This window comes from Narcine bancroftii, chromosome 3 (genome assembly GCF_036971445.1).
Source record: "Narcine bancroftii isolate sNarBan1 chromosome 3, sNarBan1.hap1, whole genome shotgun sequence".
NCBI classification, from domain to species: domain Eukaryota; kingdom Metazoa; phylum Chordata; class Chondrichthyes; order Torpediniformes; family Narcinidae; genus Narcine; species Narcine bancroftii.
Window position 1 is genome coordinate 147,622,457 of NC_091471.1, and position 19,658 is coordinate 147,642,114.

Below are 19,658 nucleotides of genomic sequence, written 5' to 3' on the forward strand. Positions count from 1 at the left end.
AAGGGGTTGACTTATGATGAAAGATTAAATCATCTAGGATTGTATTCGCTCGAGTTCAGAAGAATGAGAGGAGATCTTACAGAAACATATAGGATTATGAAGGGTATGGATAGGATAGATGAAGGAAGGTTTTTTGAGCTGGCCGGGGAAACTAAACTGAGAGGACACAGTCTCAAGATTCGGAGGAGTAGATTTAGGACAGAGATGAGGAAAAATAGTTTTTCCCAGAGAGTAGTGAATGTTTGGAATTCTCTAACCAGGGAAGTGGTTGAGGCTGCCTCATTAAACATAATTAAAATTCGGTTAGATACATTTTTACATGATAGAGGAATTAGGGGATATGGGGAGAAGGCAGGTAGGTGGAGTTAGGTCATAAATGAGATCAGCCATGATCATATTGAATGGCGGAGCAGGCTCGATGGGCCATTTTTGGCCTACTCCTGTTCCTACTTCCTATGTTCCTATGTTCCTATGAGTAGATGTTAATAGGCTCTTCCCCTTGAGGTAGGTGAGATTGAAACGAGAGGTCATGAGTTAAGGGTTAGGGTTCAAAAATTTATAGTAACATGAGAGGGAAACTTCACTCAGAGAGTGGTGGCTGAGTGGAATGGCCTTCCGGAGAAAGTGGTTGAAGCAAGATCAATTTTGTAATTGAAGGAAAAGTTGGATGGGTGTATGGATGTGAGAGAATTGAAGGGTTATAGGCAGAGTTCAGGTAAGTGGATCTAAGGGAGGTCACTTAAATCGGTACAGAATAGAGGGGCTGAGATGGCCTGCTTCCGTACTGTAATTATTATATGGTTAATATTATATTGTCCATGTCTTTGAATCTTACAGAAGTGTATGGCTGACTATGAAGTTGACTTTGACTCAAACCCTCCTTTCCTTTGCAAATGAAGGATCTGCTGGTGCATTGGCACAATAATGAATTTTGGCCAATGCTGGCCCTCACTCAAAGGTATAGAATGTGATTGACACTGTCCAGGTCTCAGTGTGGATCTGCATTGTTGAAGATGTTGTTCTGTATTTTTTATGGTGAATCCTCTTATATTCTTTAGTGAAGGAGTTTATTCTCCAACCTCAAATTAAAGTTGAGGTGGAGACACACAGGAAACTACAGATACTGGAACTTGAAGTTAACACAATCTGTTGGAGGTACTGCGAGAGGTTGATTGATTTACTTCTGGAGTAAATGTGGCAAAAGTTGTAAAGTTTTCCATTTGTCCTCTAGATTAACTTATCTTCAGTGGTAAGCTTGTTGGAGGTGAGCCCCAAGTGCTGAAATGGGATTGATTTGGTGTGATGGTGTTACGAGTCTGCTTCAAAGAGGCATCAATCATCTCAGTGCCCAAGAAGAGCGGAGTGAGCTGCCTCAATGGCTATTGCCCAGTTGCACTAACATCTACAATGATGAAATGCTTTGAGAGGTTGAACATGGCCAGAATTAACACATACCTAACAAAAGGACTAGACCTACTGCAATTTTCCCATTGTCACAATCACTCCACAGCAGATAAAATATCACTGGCTCTTCACTCAGCTCTGGATCTAAAAAACAGCAACTCAAACATACAGCTGCTCTTCATTGACTACAGCTCAGCCTTCAACACCATTATTCCTCAGTGCTGGTCAAAGAGATCCAAATCCTGGGCTTCTGAACTACCCCCCCCCCCCCCACACACACACACACACACACACACACACACACACAGACCTGAAACTGTATCCTTAACTTCTTCATCAGAAGACCACAGTCAGTTTAAATTGGAAACAATATCTCCTTCTCACTGATGATCAAGACAGGCATACCTCAAGAATGCATGCTTAGTCCACTGTTGTACAAACTATGCACCCATGGCTATGTTGCTAGGCACATTTGCAAGCTAACTGAAAATTTGCTGATCACACCACAATTGTCGGCAGAATTGCAGATGGCAATGAGAAAGCATACAGGAGAGAGATGGATTAGCTCTTTGAGTAGTGTCACTCCAACAACCTCAATGTTGGTTTTGCTCAATGTTAGCAAAACCAATGAGATGATTGTGGACTTCAGGAGGAAGTCAGGAGAATATGAACCAGTCCTCATCAAGAACTCAGTAGTGGAGAGGGTCACAAATTTCAAATTCAAATTGGGCGTCAACATCTCTGAGCATCTGTCCTAGATCCTCCATGCCAATGCAATCATAAAGAAGGGTCACCAGAGGCGATGCTTCATAAGGTGTTTGAAGAGATTCTCTATGTCACTGAAGACTCTTGAAAGCTGCTATAAGTGTACCAGGCTAGTTGTAACACTGCCTGCTATGGAGGAGCCAATGCTGAGGACAAGGAAAAAAACTTCAGAGGGTTGTTAATTTGGCCTGTGACATCACAGGCACCAATCTTCACTCCATCGAGGGCTTCTGCAAGAGATGGTGTCTGTTAAGAGCCTCTATCTTCAAAGACCCCCACCACCTAGGCTATTCCATCTGCACTCTGCTACCATTAGGAAAAAGACACAGGAGCACTCAGTGGCTTCTTCCCCTCTGCCATCAGGTTCCTGAATGAATCTGAACCACTGACATGACCTTACTTGAAATTTCCTTGCACTATTTTTTGATTTATTTGGTGGTTTATATAAATGTTTACATTATTGATGCTGCTGCAAAACAACAAATTTCATGATATGTTCATTATAATAAATACTGATTTCTGAACCCTAATCTGCAATAGGATTGGATCTCTGATTAATCCACTTCTTAGGAATACAGCAATGTGCAATAGTTTCAAATTTCTGTGAACAGGCATAATTTAATTCATTTGATGAGTTGAAGGCTTTTAAAAGGTTGGGAAAAACCATGTGATTAATGCTGTTCCCTCTATCTCAACAAATTTTATTCAATGATGGCAATAAGAATTATCATGCTTGTTAATGGACAGAGCCCTTATTGAAATCCTGGAAGGAGTCTTTTGGCCACAAAGAAGAGGCTGTTAAGATGCATCCTGTGACAATTTTCTTATTTCTTGGGGATGGTAACAATTTTTGGGATCTGTTCTCATTTTTCCTGATGACAGATACGAGGTCACAAATTCAAATCAGTTTTTGTTTTAAACCTGTAGCAGGACTTTGTTGATTTTCAGCTGTTGTATAGACTGTTCAACCTTGTGCCAGGTTAGGGTAGCGCTGAAGTTATTGATGGATTATATGTTGAGGGCTGTAATCAAGGATGTACATATTGAAAAACAGAACCTTTGTTGGGAAGATATTCAATGTGCAGCTACCAATGACTGTTCATTTCCTCTCTTTCCTTAATAACCTTCTCTAGTACTGACTATAATGTTTATTTTTGGGTATTTGGGCTATCAATGGTCTTGACAATGAACAAACCATGAATGGAATGATTTTCAGCGAGTTGCTTGATTTCCTTCATACATTTCCATGATAATACTATGAGCAAAATTCTACAAAAAAGTAATGTGTTTATTGTCATACACATTATACAATGTAGCTATGCCCAAAATTATTATTTGCTTCAACTAAACAGGTACTTATGAAGATAAACCATAATATGAAGATTTTCTTACAAGGAGGCCAGACCAGGTTTTTCACAGATCATATCTCTGCGGAAGAATTTGTTGAAACTTTACTAATAAGGCAGGAACAGGATGCTTGAAAATGTTTTGATCAATATAATGCGGTTTATATATTTGTTTCTTTTTATGTATTGATGAGATTAATGATGGTAAACATACAAGGTGGGGGGGGGGGAGTGGTGGCAGTTTCATGCACTGGTTGCTATTGACTGGTGTATTTGTGGAAATGCCCACAAGCCATATAATGGAGGGCTTAATGTTTTATTATTAAACAACATTAAATGGAGGGATTTTCTTTTATTCTATTTTTGTTTAATTAATTGGGTATGATGTTACTTTTTCATGTTTTCTTTTTCTTTACCTGGGTAGCCAAGGAAGATGACCCATGCACCCCCCCCCCCACCCCTCCAACTTTGTGTATGTTGATTATTGGGATGGTCAGGGAGGTATGTGCAGTGAGATGACATACAAGGTCACTAGTTCTGGATTAAAGTATATATAGATGGTTAATATATTGATTCTTTCTAGTTTTTGCCTTACTGGGATGAATTAGACATTCATCTGAGTATGGAACGTGGAATACAGCAATGTAAAGCTTGATATGTTTTTGAAAACTCAGTGCCCATACTAAAGAATTGAGGAACTTATTGACCTTTTATTGAAGCTTTGATTTCATTAACCTCCCTGAAGGTATTAAAAGTTATAAATTGTTAATTTTGTGTGGTGAGGGGAATCTTCTGGCAGCTAGGTTCTTACTTTTAGTGTCTTACTTTTCTTTTATTTATCCCACCTTTTCTCTCTTTTTTCTTCTTTTTAAAATCTTTTTCTTTTTCTTTGGGAATATATAATTTGGGATTCATATCATAATGTAATAGAATTGATCATTAAATTTAATTGTATTATATATTTTGATATGGTTGCATGTATGAAAAGAAACTTTAAATAAAATTTTTCAAAAAAAAGAAAAATTCTACTAGTAAACAAATTTAATTAAATAAAAAGAGACAGTAATTACATAAAATATATAATAAATATTCACAGTAATCCTCTAGCAAAAAAAAATGAAGTAGTGGAGGCAGTCAAAAAATTAGTGTACCAAAGGGATGACCAATCAATTGGCAGGATTGGTGAAGCAGGTATCCTTTCCCCAACCAACATCTCCACCACCTATCATGCTCAATCTTCTCTGGCAGATGAACCATATGCATTACAACCGTAAAACACTGCTCTGAGCTCTGTGATGGCAAGAAGTCAGAGGAAACTCTTCAAAAAAGTTCTCTGTTTCCTTGAAAAAATTCTAACATCTTAACCACCTGATTGGAATCTCAGATCCATGACTACTTAAAATGGAGAAAATATCCAGAAGAGACTGAGTCCTTTGAGTCCTTCTGATGGGATCAAGCAGAAGCTAAACATAAACAGTGGAAAAAGTGCTCACGTCATTCCAACTCACTTGTGGCAAAGTTCAAAGATCCTACTCGGGATTTGATAGTCTTCTCAGAGCAACAAAACCATAGTGGAACGATATCATCCAGAAACACACGGATTAGTTAAGAGAACAAAGAAACAATAATATTATAGATGGTAGCTCAAAAAATATTTTCCATGTATTCGAATTTGAAATTTATGATCAACAATCAGGAACTCAATATGTAACATATATAATTGATTTGGAATATATGATTATTATTTTCTGTAAATGGATATTAATTCTTTAGCTTGGCTTTGCAGATGAAGATTTATGGAGGGGTAATGTCCACGTCAGATGCAGGCTCGTTTGTGGCTGACAAGTCCGATGCGGGACAGGCAGGCACGGTTGTAGCGGTTGCATGGGAAAATTGGTTGGTTGGGTTTGGGTGTTGGGTTTTTCCTCCTTTGTCTTTTGTCAGTGAGGTGGGCTCTGCGGTCTTCTTCAAAGGAGGTTGCTGCCCGCCGAACTGTGAGGCACCAAGATGCACGGTTTGAGGCGATATCAGCCCACTGGCGGTGGTTAATGTGGCAAGCACCAAGAGATTTCTTTAGGCAGTCCTTGTACCTCTTCTTTGGTGCACCTCTGTCATGGTGGCCAGTGGAGAGCTCGCCATATAACACGATCTTGGGAAGGCGATGGTCCTCCATTCTGGAGACGTCACCTACCCAGTGCAGTTGGATCTTCAGCAGCGTGGATTCGATGCTGTCGGCCTCTGCCATCTCGAGTACTTCGATGGTAGGGATGAAGTCACTCCAATGAATGTTGAGGATGGAACGGAGACAACGCTGGTGGAAGCGTTCTAGGAGCCATAGGTGATGCCGGTAGAGGACCCATGATTCGGAGCCGAACAGGAGTGTGGGTATGACAATGGCTCTGTATACGCTAATCTTTATGAGGTTTTTCAGTTGGTTGTTTTTCCAGACTCTTTTGTGTAGTCTTCCAAAGGCGCTATTTGCCTTGGCGAGTCTGTTGTATATCTCGTTGTCAATCCTTGCATCCGATGAAATGGTGCAGCCGAGATAGGTAAACTGGTTGACTCTTTTGAGTTTTGTGTGCCCGATGGAGATGTGGGAGGGCTGGTAGTCATGGTGGGGAGCTGGCTGATGGAGAACCTCAGTTTTCTTCAGGCTGACTTCCAGGCCAAACATTTTGGCAGTTTCTGCAAAACAGGACGTCAAGCGCTGAAGAGCTGGCTCTGAATGGGCAACTAAAGCGGCATCGTCTGCAAAGAGTAGTTCACGGACAAGTTGCTCTTGTGTCTTGGTGTGAGCTTGCAGGCGCCTCAGATTGAAGAGACTGCCATCCGTGCAGTACCGGATGTAAACAGTGTCTTCATTGTTGAGTTCTTTCATGGCTTGTTTCAGCATCATGCTGAAGAAGATTGAAAAGAGGGTTGGTGCGAGAATGCAGCCTTGCTTCACGCCATTGTTAATGGAGAAGGGTTCAGAGAGCTCATTGATGTATCTGACCCGACCTTGTTGGTTTTCGTGCAGTTGGATAACCATGTTGAGGAATTTTGGGGGGCATCCGAGGCGCTCTAGTATTTGCCAAAGCCCTTCCTGCTCATGGTGTCGAAGGCTTTGGTGAGGTCAACAAAGGTGATGTAGAGTCCTTTGTTTTGTTCTCTGCACTTTTCTTGGAGCTGTCTGAGGGCAAAGACCATGTCAGTAGCTCCTCTGTTTGCGCGAAAGCCACACTGTGATTCTGGGAGAACATTCTCGGCGACACTAGGTATTATTCTATTTAGGAGAATCCTAGTGAATACATAAGGAAATGCAACCTGTGATGTTAAATTTTTCCATCTTTTCTCAATCTATTATGAATAGTATCACATATAAAAGCAATCATCCTCACTGAAAATGTCAACTGTAATCGAATCATGATGTTTTATCAAAGGGAACATGGATATCTTCCATTCTGTAATACAAAAGCTGATTCAAAGAGTATCTAATGTTTATCACATTATGCTACCAAAATCACACAGCACACTTAAAATGATGGAGAAACACAGGAGACTACAGATGCTAGAATCTGACCCTAATACAGTTTGGTAGAGGAAAAACAATGGATCAAGCATCATCAGTGATAGAAAAAGAATGGTTGATATTTAAGGCCAAAACTCTTTACTGAGACTCAACGCTGATCATTCTTTTTCTCCTGGTTGATCCACTGTATTCTTCCAGCAGATTATATTTTGGTTATGCTTGAAACACTTCCTGCACAACTGTGCATTTGGACCATTTAGTTCCAACATCCTGAAATATTACAATACTTGCTAAGTTAAAATTTGAATCTTGGAAGCTTATAACAAAATTTGGACCAGGTTCACCTAACTTAACCCCCTTCAAGTTCTAAGGGCACGTGTATGCAATTTGTATATACGTTCAAAAAAAGTTTATTTGATTCACAGTCCAATCTCACTTCTCACTCCTCCAGTGCACAGAATTTAACATTTATGAATTTCACCAGGCTTTGGTGCTTGAAAGGTAAATTATTACCACTCAGGAAGGTTCCTGTCAGTATTCAGAGAAAGAGTTGTTGTTTGTTGGACATGCACAACTGATCCCTTTCAATCAGCCACTTCAGTGTCTTGCTGAAGAAACTTGCCAGGGTTTTCCAGATGATAACCTCTTTCTTTCAGGTCACCACAGACTTCCTTTTCTGTTTCCCTTATTTCAAGTGAAACTTTATGTAGCCAGCCATCTCCTCTTGTATGGTTTTTCCACAAGCTTGCCAGCTTGTCCTGTTCCAGTCGCAGCTGCTGCTGCTGAACTTAAAACTGAATTCTCTCTTTCTCTCTCTCTCTCTCTCTCTCAGAGAAAACCACATGACTCTCTTAGAACAGCCAACTGTGCTCAGACAGACTGTGGCTACACACCTAATCTTCTGAGTTCGTTCATCTGTTGCTTTCCAAAACAATAATCCATCACTCCGCAGCATGTTCAATTAACACCTACTTGTGAAGTCCTTATAGGCATCCTTCAAAGATTTGCAAAGGCACCGGAGTCAGTCAGTCTGGCTCGAGCAGAACTCTTGTATTTTAAATGAGATCGATTTTGAAGTGTTTGTATATGGCCTACACAATTAAAAAAAAACTGCCACAATTTTTTCTCCTTTTAAGATATATCTATATACAATATAAAATATAACATTATCTGTCACAGATGAAAGAGAAGATATTTACATCACAAACTAGAAAGACAAACAATGTTTTCTCCCTTCCAAGAGCTCACAATTATGTCAATCAAACCAAACACCATTTTTTTAAGCAATAGGCACATAAGTTCAATGTTCTGAATTTGGAAAATTTGGGCCCTTTTGCCACTTTGCTCTGTCACTTTCCTTTTCATTCATGCCATAATTAATACTTGAAAAGTAAAGAACATCTGAGCTTCATCCTTTTTGTTTGCCCTGAAGGTATCTTTGGTTGATACTTGCATTTGACCATGATTATAGTGTAATGATAGAGCCACCTGAATACCATGACGGAGAGGTGATAATAAAGTCATTCTTGTCATCAAGTTGAGAAAGTATTACGAGACATAACAATAGGGCAAAGCAGTTTTAGACACATAATAAATGCAGGTAATATTTGAGCAGATGATGGAGAGTTCTTTTTCTTTCTTTGGCTTGGCTTCACAGATGAAGATTTATGGAGGGGTATGTCCACATCTGCTGCAGGCACGTTGGTGACTGACAAGTCCGATGCGGGACAGGCAGACACGGTTGCAGTGGTTGCAAGGGAAAATTGGTTGGTGGGGGTTGGGTGTTGGGTTTTTCCTCCTTTGTCTTTTGTCAGTGAGGTGGGCTCTGCGGTCTTCTACAAAGGAGGTTGCTGTCCGCCGAACTGTGAGGCGCTAAGATGCACGGTTGGAGGCGATATCAGCCCACTGACGGTGGTCAATGTGGCAAGCACCAAGAGATTTCTTTAAGCAGTCCCTGTACCTCTTCTTTGGTGCACCTCTGTCTCGGTGGCCAGTGGAGAGCTCACCATAGAACACGATCTTGGGAAGGCGATGGTCCTCCATTCTGGAGACGTGACCCACCAGCGCAGTTGGGTCTTCAGCAGCATGGATTCGATGCTTGCGAACTCTGCCAGCTCGAGTACTTCGATGTTGGTGATTAAGTCATTCCAATGAATGTTGAGGATGGAGCGGAGACAGCGCTGATGGAAACGTTCGAGGAGCCGTAGGTGATGCCGGTAGAGGACCCATGATTCAGAGCCGAACAGGAGTGTGGGTATGACAACGGCTCTGTACACGCTGATCTTTGTGTGTTTCTTCAGGTGGTTGTTTTTCCAGACTCTTTTGTGTAGTCTTCCAAAGGCGCTATTTGCCTTGGCAAGTCTGTTGTCTATCTCTTTGTCAATCCTTGCAGCAGATGAAATGGCACAGCCTAGGTAGGTAAACTGGTTGACTGTTTTGAGTTCAGTGTGCCCTTTGGAGATGTGGGGGGGGGGGGCTGGTGGTCATGGTGGGGAGCTGGCTGATGGAGGACCTCAGTTTTACATATATATATATATGTAGGGCGTTATTAAATATACAATGGGGTGTCTTTGCATGTTTTTACGTTAAAGAATATATGGAAAGAACTAAGAATTGAACGTGATTATTCATTATTTTTTAAAGTGAAGCGCTTGAGAGCAGAGCCTAGTATCTGACCAGGAGTGAGATCAGTAGCCACACATACGCGTGCCTCGTTGCACTTGCAATTAAGAATTCTTGTAGAGGCAGGAAACTCATGTGAGTATTTGCCTTTGATTGTCATCCAAAGACTTGCATTACAGAGAGGGATGTTGCTATGGAAGGTTGCGGGGTTAAGGCTCTTTGTGATCGCTATTGTCACAACATTTAACCTAGATGTTCTTCACTAGAACCTGGCAAATGCCAATAAATCAATAGAGTTGCAGGCGGACCACTTTTTCCTCCAACTATCTCGGAGCATTCAAAATGGGACAAGAAGCATTAGTTACTTGAAACTTACTTCTATAATAGTTGAAACTAATCGCTTTCATTATGGATTCTGTTTTAAATATAGTTTACGTGCACATACCACGTCGAAAATATTGGAACTTATATAAATTTTGAATCTTGCAATTAATTATCTTTTAATAAAGCTGTAGTTCATCAGAGGTCTGTGGCTTCTTGAAGACTCCTTGTGCTTTTAGCTAAGTTGAACTAAGTTCATTTGATCTTCCACAAATATTTTCAAAACAGTATCAAGAGAGAATGTTTTAAATGACGCGTTTCGGCCAAACACTTTGTTACATCTATGTTTCACGTGAACTGACACAAACTTTGATTTTCTGAGCATTATAAGACTTTCAAGAAACAGCATGAACTAATAGAATTATCTGATCACCAGAGTCCTTTTGAGGCGAGGTATCGTGTCCTTTTGGTGTTTATGGAGGGTTTTTTTTTGCTAAAGCTGAATTGATGTAATTATTGGGTCGATTGTTGGAGATTTGCGCCAGATGGCCGTGGCTCTCAAAAGCTGCAGTTGCTTGTGTTTGCTTTTTTCTCCTCATATAGGATGCTAATTCACAGATAAGTTCTGAAAAGACCGCAAAGTTGTAAAACAGTATTCATGGGGTAGAATGCCTACCGGCGTGACCTATTACTAAATACATTCATGAGGCGCTCTTCTTTTATCCATGATTTTCCACACGACGCTGCCTGTATGGAGGATCAGTAATAGTTTTTAAAAGGCATTTGAGTGCAGGAGAAAGCGAGAGTCTGCGCTTCGCTTTCACGTCTGTCTGCAATCTCTTTAGTGAGTTTAAACACCCTCTCCCAACGCCACAAAAAGGAGAGCAACTTAGAAAAATAAACGAGGGACAGTGAGATTTAGAAAACCATGGAAGGGAGAGTAAATGGGATTATACCAAGCAGCAGAAAGCGCGAAACAAGCAAATGCAGATGGTTGATGAAACTTCGGGTTTCTTTATTTTTGCAATAAAGATGATTTTGCCACTATTGCAGGTGTTTATAGTTCATGGCAGATTTAATCGATGTAAACCATGTCAGTTTTCCATGTCAGCATTTATTCCTGAGAAGTTAGTGCATGTGAATTAGAAATAGGAAATGCAAACACCGCGTTTTGTGCACAAAATCCAATGACATTGGTCGTCCGACTATTTTAAAAGTAAATCGGAATGTTAATGATCTTAAATGTCGGTATGAAAGCTGTGGCTTGTACGTTATGAGAGTAAAACCGAATACTCACAAGCGCGTCGTGATTTTGGAAAAAAAAGTTTTATCTCCCGCTACTCGGCAAAAACATGACTATAACATGCGTTGTTATTACAAGCACTCTGGAGAAGTATCACCACGAAAAGTAATAGAAGAAAAAAATACGATCAAATGAGAAAATGTGGTGGTCAGATATTGCTGACAACTAAAATGAATCAAAATCACTTGAGAGAGAGAGAGTGGGGTAAATGGGAAATGCGTACATTCAGTAAAAAGAGCAGGAGATATTAGGTGTCGCGAAGACAATCTAAATAATAGTTAGAAAGAAGAGAAAATATATTAATCAGAAGATTTATGATTCGGTGGACGGATTGTGGGCGAAGAGAAAATAGTGGGCAGTCGGCTTTGATTTCGGAGCAGACGGAGAACTGCCAGACGCAGCCCCAGCACCCAACTTTCTTTTGCATTGTTTCGCTCTTCCTCGGACGACAACCAATAGGTGGGGCCGGCCCGACCCCCTTCTCGCTGACGCCCAGACGGATCGCACGGTGATTGGCTGCGCCGATTCGGGGAGGCGCAGCGCCATTGGCTGGCCGGCTTGGCGGCACGCGCCTTTGGGAAAGTTTGAGCGAGTTGGGGTGAAGTTTGTCCTGGAGCTCGGTCGCATCGGCGAACGGTAGCCCTGGCGCAAGGGAGCGAGTGCGGCACGGTCAAAGGCAGTCGACTCCTTGCACGGCTGCGCGTAGGGCTGTTCACGCGTGTGTTAAAAAAAAGGAACGACAGGATAATTTAATCACGAGATATCTTTTATTTCAATTTTTTTTGGCGGAGTGAGATTTGGCGACACGAGAAAAAGTAACCAGATCGGCACATCTGCGCGCTCCGCGACGTTACATGAAGGCTGCTTTGTCTGAGCTGTCAAAACCCAGACACCAAATGTGCTGTGAGTGCGAATAAGGGGGATCGACAGGAATTTGCGCTTATTTTTTGGTTCCCCCCGACCGACTCAAGAGAGCAGACAACGGCAAAACAAAGGGCGACGGACCAGTCGAGGGCAGACCCGGGAAGATGGAGAAAGTGCAGAAGAAGGGTGGGGGAGGCCGGCTGGTTTGGCTGCTGCTAGTGGCGGCGACCGTCTGGACGTGCGAGGAGGCGGCGGGCATCGCCGTGCGGTACGAAGTGGACGAGGAGCAGCCGGTTGGCACGGTGATCGGCAAACTGTCGGAAACTTTAGCCGACCGGTTGAACCCTTCGTCCAGGCGTTTCCGAGTGATGCAGAGGGCGAACTCGTCGCTGCTGGCCGTGCGGGAGGAGGACGGCCGGGTGAGCGTGGCCGAGCGCCTGGACCGGGAGCAGCTGTGCAAGCCCACGGCCGCCGCCTGCACCCTCAGCTTCGACGTCATCACCCTGCCCACCGAGCATCTGCAGCTGCTCCAGGTCGAGGTGGCCGTGCTGGACATCAACGACAACTCGCCCCTCTTCCCCCGCGCCGTCATCCCCGTGGAGATCTTCGAGAGCGCCTCGGTGGGCTCTCGCTTCCCCCTGGACAGCGCCGTGGACCCGGACGTGGGCAACAACTCGCTTGACACGTACTCGCTCACGCCCAACGAGCACTTCGCGCTGGAGGTGCGCACCAGGACGGACGGGGCCAAGTACGCGGACCTCATGGTGATCCGGGAGCTGGACAGGGAGCGGCAGGCCGGCTACGAGCTGCGCCTGATCGCCTCGGACCGGGGCGTACCTCCCAAATCGGGATCCTCCCTCGTGAAGATCAACATCGCCGACTCCAACGACAACAGCCCGGTGTTTGAACAAGCCTCCTACACCATCGAGCTGCCAGAAAACTCGCCCCAGGGCTCCTTGCTCGTCGACTTGAATGCAACCGATCCGGACGAGGGGAGCAATGGAAGAGTTGTCTACTCCTTCAGCAGCCACGTGTCCCCGCAGGTTATGGAGACCTTCCACATCGACGCCGACACCGGCCACTTGCTTCTTCTCAAGTCCGTGGACTACGAGGTCAGCCAGAGCTACGAGATCGACGCCCAAGCTCAAGACTTGGGCCCGAACTCCATCCCGGCTCATTGCAAGATCGTCATCAAAGTGGTGGACGTGAACGACAACCCCCCGGAGATTCTCATCAACCTGATGCCTTTGGGTAACGACGTGGCGTTTGTGTCCGAGGGAGCTCCCAAAGAGACACTGATCGCTGTGGTCCGGGTCGTGGACAAAGACTCGGGGGTGAACGGCCAGGTCGGGTGCACACTCCAGGGGCATGGGCACTTCAAACTCCAACAGACCAACGAGAGAAACTACATGATCCAGACCAACGAGACTCTGGACAGGGAGAAAATCGCCCAGTACAAGCTGAAAGTCATCGCGGAAGACATGGGCACCCCAAGCTTCGCCACTATCCAGTACGTAACGGTCCAGATAGCCGATGTAAATGACAATGCTCCCCAATTCCAAAAGAGGAAGTATGAACTGTTGCTGGATGAGAACAACTTGCCTGGTGCCTTCATCACCCTAGTGACCGCTTCTGATCTGGACATGACTGAGAATGGCCAGGTCACCTATACGATCCTGGAGTCCTATATTTCAGGAAGCTCCATCACTTCCTACCTTACCATCGAGCCATCCACTGGAGAAATTTATGCCCTTAGGACCTTTGATCGCGAAGAAATCAACAAGATTTCATTCACAGTCCAGGCCAGGGACGGCGGGATCCCTCAACTCAGCACTAACACCACAGTTGTTTTGACTATAATTGACGGTAATGACAATGTGCCAACCATTTTAAAACCTGTTCTGAGCAACGGCACGGCAGAAATTCCAATTCCTAGTGATGTTAGACCCAATTATTTGGTGACCCCCATTACAGCAATTGATCATGACTATGGCATTAATGCAGAACTTACTTGTACTCTTCTTAATGGTAACCAAAATGGACTTTTCTCTTTGGATCCGAAAACTTGTGATATTTACACCAATGATAGTTTTGCCTTTGCTCAAGAGAAAAGCTGGGACCTCCTTGTGGCTGTACAAGATAAAGGAACTCCAAGGCTCAGTGCTGTGGCTGCCTTGAAAATTGTACTGACGGAACCAAGAAAAGAAAATGACCATGACGAACAATATATTTTAGATGACTCCATGATTATCATCATATCATTAGGTGTAATCTGTGCTGTTTTACTCATCATCATGGCAATGTTTGCCACAAGATGCAATCGGGAAAAAAAGGACACCAGATCTTACAACTGTAGAGTCGCAGAATCCACTTATCAGCATCATCCAAAAAGACCATCCAGACAAATTCACAAAGGCGACATCACTCTGGTGCACACTGCTACAGGCACTCTACCCATCAGATCCCAGCACAGGGCTTCTCCTTCCTCCTCACCAACACTTTCAGGAATGGACCGGGGTCAGATGTGCAGCAGACAAACTCATAGCCGCCAGTCTCTCAACAGTTTGGTGACGTTGTCCTCCAACCACCTGCCTGAGAACTTTTCATTGGAACTAACACACACCTCCCCTCCTGTTGAGGTGAGAATCTTGAATGTGTTTATGGCACTGTCAGAATTCTTTCTATGATTCCAAGGAATTAAAGTGCATTGGTTAGGATTCCATTATGATTGTAGCCTCCATTTGAATACAGGTCTTAGGATATTTTACTATTGTCAACTCTATTGCATTCTGTCATTTCTTTGACTTGATAATCATTAATCAATATCTTCCCACTTGCCTTTCATACTGACCTTGTTCTGTGGAAACCTTTGCTTTCATTACATTCGAAGACTGAAACAAATACCAGCTCTTAGTGATTACACTGAGTGATGCAGGCCAGTGAAATACTGTCTTGTGCCATTTTAGCCCTCATCATTAATGTTGTAAAGAAATGGATCAACTATTGATAATAAAACTGACACCTGATGCAAAGATGTGGTGAAGAGTCATCTGGAATTTTTATTAACTATAAGGTCAATTAGCTCATCAATTCAAATTTAAGAGGTGAAGTATAATGATTTGAAGTATTAGAAGCTGGTACATCAGGTCTTCTGTATAACATCCAGCATGCAATATCCTAATGAAATAAGCAGTGAATCCTGCATGCGTAGCTGATCCATTTCAAATGGAATGCTTTATCAATACATTTATATGATCATTAATATAAAAATTAATCAGTTGGTTTATCAGAATTGGAACCACAGTGCCATACAGCAGAACACATTATATATATCCCATGTCTTTTTTTTTTAAATATACAGAATTGAAAATTTTCCTAAGACTTTGAAACTCTACTGCAGCGAATATACTTCAAACACTGCAAAGCTTTTCTTGCTGGTTCCAGCAGTGTGCTAATGAGTAGCAACTTCTCTGATATAATGCACACAACTTTGCAATGGAGCTGCTGAGTGGTTCATTGCAAATATCATCAGGAATTTCAACTAATTGAATATTGATAAACAATACATAATTTCATGATTAACCATATTACAATTTGATTTTTAATTTCCATGATTTCTCCTTCAAATACTGTGAAGATAACTGTGTCTAATTATAACTGGTAATATTTTCTTCCTCCTTCGTGTCACAACAATATCATGAAGACATCTGTGCTTATTAATTATCATACACAGGTGGAGATAGAATTGTATAGATTTTATTTGGTCTAATTGTTAAGTACAAGTACCTCTCTGCTGAATTTGAATTTTTAAGTTTTTGGTTCATCATTCACACCTCTTCAGATCACAACATTCAATTCCCTAAAATTTAGAAAATTATACCTGTGTTGAGAAGTAGGTTATTCTACAATTTAGAAACAAATAATGAGAATTCTTGATGGTAGTGAGAAATCTGATAAGCAATGTTGAAATAGATCTTACAAATCAGGACAAAGCAGATTATTTATGATACAGACTATAAAACAGATCAATGCATTATTAAATTGTTTTTCTTCAAACACATATATAGTTCGCAATAACCTGCTGACTTGTTAAACTAGAAATTCCAATCTGTTAATTCATCAGAGTGGTCACAAAGGTTTGATTTTGCATTTGATTATTCTACATTGCATGCAGCACCATGCAAATTTTTACAGTCAAGCCATATAATTTTAATAATAATAGTGCATTAACATTTAGGATCTTACCACTTATTGTCGTGCATGAGAAGGATAAATAATGAAACGATGAGGTATATATTTCCACTCATTCTCCAAATAACACATGTAAACACTGTGACAGCAATGTTTATGCTGTTTATCTGGGAATTCCACCTACTTAGGTTAAAGTAAACAATTGTGACAGCCACGGAAGGAGTTCACCCCCTATATGTCAGAAATATATTGCAGAAATTATTAATACATGATCTGATTTTATTTTGAAAACAGCACTTACAGTAGATTTGTTTTGTTGTTTAGCAAGTTTCCCAGTTGTTGAGCATGTTACATCAAGGTCAATATCAACCAAGACCAAACTTCAGAGGGAACAAGTATTCTCGAAGTTACAGGTAAAAAAAAATGATGTTTTTGCTATGCTCAAGTTTTGGTATAACAATAGATGTGGTTCTAACGATTAATAATTTGTTCATTCTAGATATGCTCTTCAAGATATGGACAAATTCAGTCTGAAAGATAGTGGTAGAGGTGACAGTGAAGCTGGAGACAGTGATTACGATTTGGGAAGAGATTCTCCCATTGACAGACTTCTGGGTGAAGGTTTCAGTGATCTTTTTGTAACTGACAACCATCGGTTTCATCCAGGTAGAGTTGTATCATAGTTTTATTTATTTAATGTACACAATTCATCTATTTATTGGTCTTCAGGATTTTACTTCATTACTGAAATATGGTTCATGTCAATTAATGTTGAGGAATAAAATATAACTAACTTGATTTGTTGTTTAAAAAAAAGTGATTTCAAATAATCAAAAATAGATTAATTAATGAAAGATAAATCTGTCTTTCCCTCTTGGCATTAAATCTAACAATGGAATGGAATGAGTTAACATTTCTCAGTTGGCAAATTGTTGATGATTGAACTTTATCTGGCAGAAATTGGATTGGGTTTGTCAAAGCTTATTTTCATGAAAGAGCCTTCCAGTCCGCAAGGATGCTGAAAGGGTTGATTTCCATGATCACTCTCTCTCAACACGAAGCAGTGTTTGTTTGTGTAATGGTTTGGAAAATTATATATTATTCTGAATGATACATGCTCCATACTAAAGTGGAATTATAGTCAGCAATTTCTCGCTCAGTACACAGGTCACAATTGCATATCTGTACAATTTTTTCCTTAACTTTATTTAATATCACAATGACAAATTAACTAAAATTTTTAATTGAAGGAGGGAAACATTTATCACCTTGAAATAGGGAAAGACATGACATTACAACTTATTTCGATTACAGCCTGTTTGTTCCAGTCACAGCCGAAGCAGAAACCTGTTGTGGACAGAATATTTCCATGTAGGCTGTATTTTCAGTATTTATTTTAAACCTGATTTTTGATTTATATTTGAAATTACTTCCAAGGAAACAGTCAAGGAATATTATCTTAAATAAAAACAAACAATTGTCATTGCGTTTAAAATGAGAAAAACACTCTCTTGGTATAATGCCTAGTATTATTTTCTTCTGAGACTTTATGTTATCAGCTAGAATATAGGACATTGTAATTTCTAATTGTTTTGGTCGTTATTCGATCATCAATATGTGCCTGGCTCAGCGAAACCTGGCTTGGCAGTTGAAGTTTAGATTTTCACAGTGATAGTGGTGTAGATAGGGGAACGTGATAACAACTTTTGGTCAGATGCCAGCAATTTATGCCACATACAGTTTCCTGAATCGTAGTTTTTGTTTTACAGCAATGAAACTGTGCACAGATGAATGCAAAGTACTGGGGCATTCCGATCAATGCTGGATGCCTCCCTTGCCTTCAGGTGTTTCTGCTGATTATAGAAGCAACATGTTTATTCCCCGTGAAGATGCTCAGCAGACACAGGAAGATGATTGTGACTCTTCAGATTCCAATGAGAAGAAGAAAAGTTTTTTGACCTTTGGCAAAGAGTCCCAGAATGAGGAAGCAGAGGATATAGGAACCTCTTCTCTCCTATCAGAAATGAACAGTGTTTTCCAACGATTACTTCCTCCACAAAAGGACATGTACACAGAATGCAATGAAGTGGGCAATGGAAGTTCACTGGAAAATAAAAAAGGACACCTGGCATTAAAGCCACTTCCCTATCCACAAGGAGTAGCAGCTTGGGCTGCTAGCACTCATTTCCAGAATCCAGTGAACACTGTTGGTCTTGCACCAGTAAATCATATAAACTCACAGCCAATTTCTAAATGGTTGCCTGCCATGGAAGAAATCCCAGAGAATTATGAGGAAGATGAATTTGATAATGTTCTTAGCCAGCTTGCTCCTTGTAAGCGTGAGAGTAAACATGAACTCATTGATGCCAGTGAACTTGTAGCAGAAATTAACAAACTTTTACAAGATGTCCGTCAAAGCTAAAATGGTTGTGCATTTGGTTTTTCTCTTCCTTTTTTGGAATTTTGAAGTGTCATTGTCAGCCATTTACATCTATTGAGAAAATGTGTCTATAACTTTGAATACAGTTATATTTTCACATTAAGTATACCAATTTAAGTGTAATTACGTTCGTATTTTAAAAATACATTTTGTATTCTATTTATATATTTTTCCAATAAAGCTTATTTTTATATTCTACTTCCTATGACAAAATGTGATTTTATAAGGTGTAACAAAATATTTAAAGAATTGATAATTGATATAAAATGGCATTTCTCAAATGTATGAAAGTTCCAAAGATTCAGAGTTCCTATTCACAATCCTCAGGCTCTACAATCTGTAGTAAGCTTACTAGATAGATTGATCATTGTTTAATATCTTAATAATTTGTAATGTTGCTGTATTAAACAAGGTTATCATTATTTATTTATCCCTAATATGATATCCAAGAACACTTAATATTTTCCTTGCCTGTGTGCAGCAACTCATTATTACCCCTATTGGTTTTACTGAAAGATTGCAATTTATTCAAGCTGATATGGAAGACCCCAGTTCTGAAATGGTTGAACTTCACTGGAGTTGAGGTAACATTTTATGAAATTAACTTGAGTCTTTATTGGCAGTACACATTAATGAAACCTTGTCTAAATCCTTAATTACAAAGTTAATCCATACAAATGGATTTATTTGTACTACTTAAATATGTAATTTGCACTCATTCACAATATGATATCAAAGACTGACTGTTCATCTATTAGCACTCCTGTGTAAGATAATTCCCTCTTTATTACTGTGTTTGAATTGCATTCAATATACAGCACATTCACTTTCTGCCACATTTTCAAGACAGCAATTGAAATGGTAAGCAATAAACATAATTTTACATAAGAA

At 40.9% G+C, this 19,658-nt stretch overlaps 1 protein-coding gene across 1 annotated transcript; it reads left to right on the forward strand.

The window, feature by feature from the left end:
* The first annotated feature begins 11,860 nt into the window (after positions 1 to 11,860).
* Positions 11,861 to 19,658, forward strand: LOC138757684 (protocadherin-18-like). The gene is made up of 4 exons (XM_069925391.1): positions 11,861 to 14,775; positions 16,652 to 16,740; positions 16,827 to 16,993; positions 18,097 to 19,658. Exons 1-4 carry the CDS (start codon positions 12,301 to 12,303, stop codon positions 18,747 to 18,749), a joined length of 3,384 nt encoding a protein of 1,127 aa, XP_069781492.1. The 5' UTR covers positions 11,861 to 12,300; the 3' UTR covers positions 18,750 to 19,658.

Coding starts and splice junctions, on each gene's coding strand:
- LOC138757684 (XM_069925391.1), top strand. CDS start 12,301: ATGGAGAAAGTGCAGAAGAAGGGTGGGGGAGGCCGGCTGGTTTGGCTG. Junction 14,776..16,651: donor ACACCTCCCCTCCTGTTGAG/GTGAGAATCTTG, acceptor TTTGTTGTTTAG/CAAGTTTCCCAGTTGTTGAG. Junction 16,994..18,096: donor CAACCATCGGTTTCATCCAG/GTAGAGTTGTAT, acceptor TTTGTTTTACAG/CAATGAAACTGTGCACAGAT.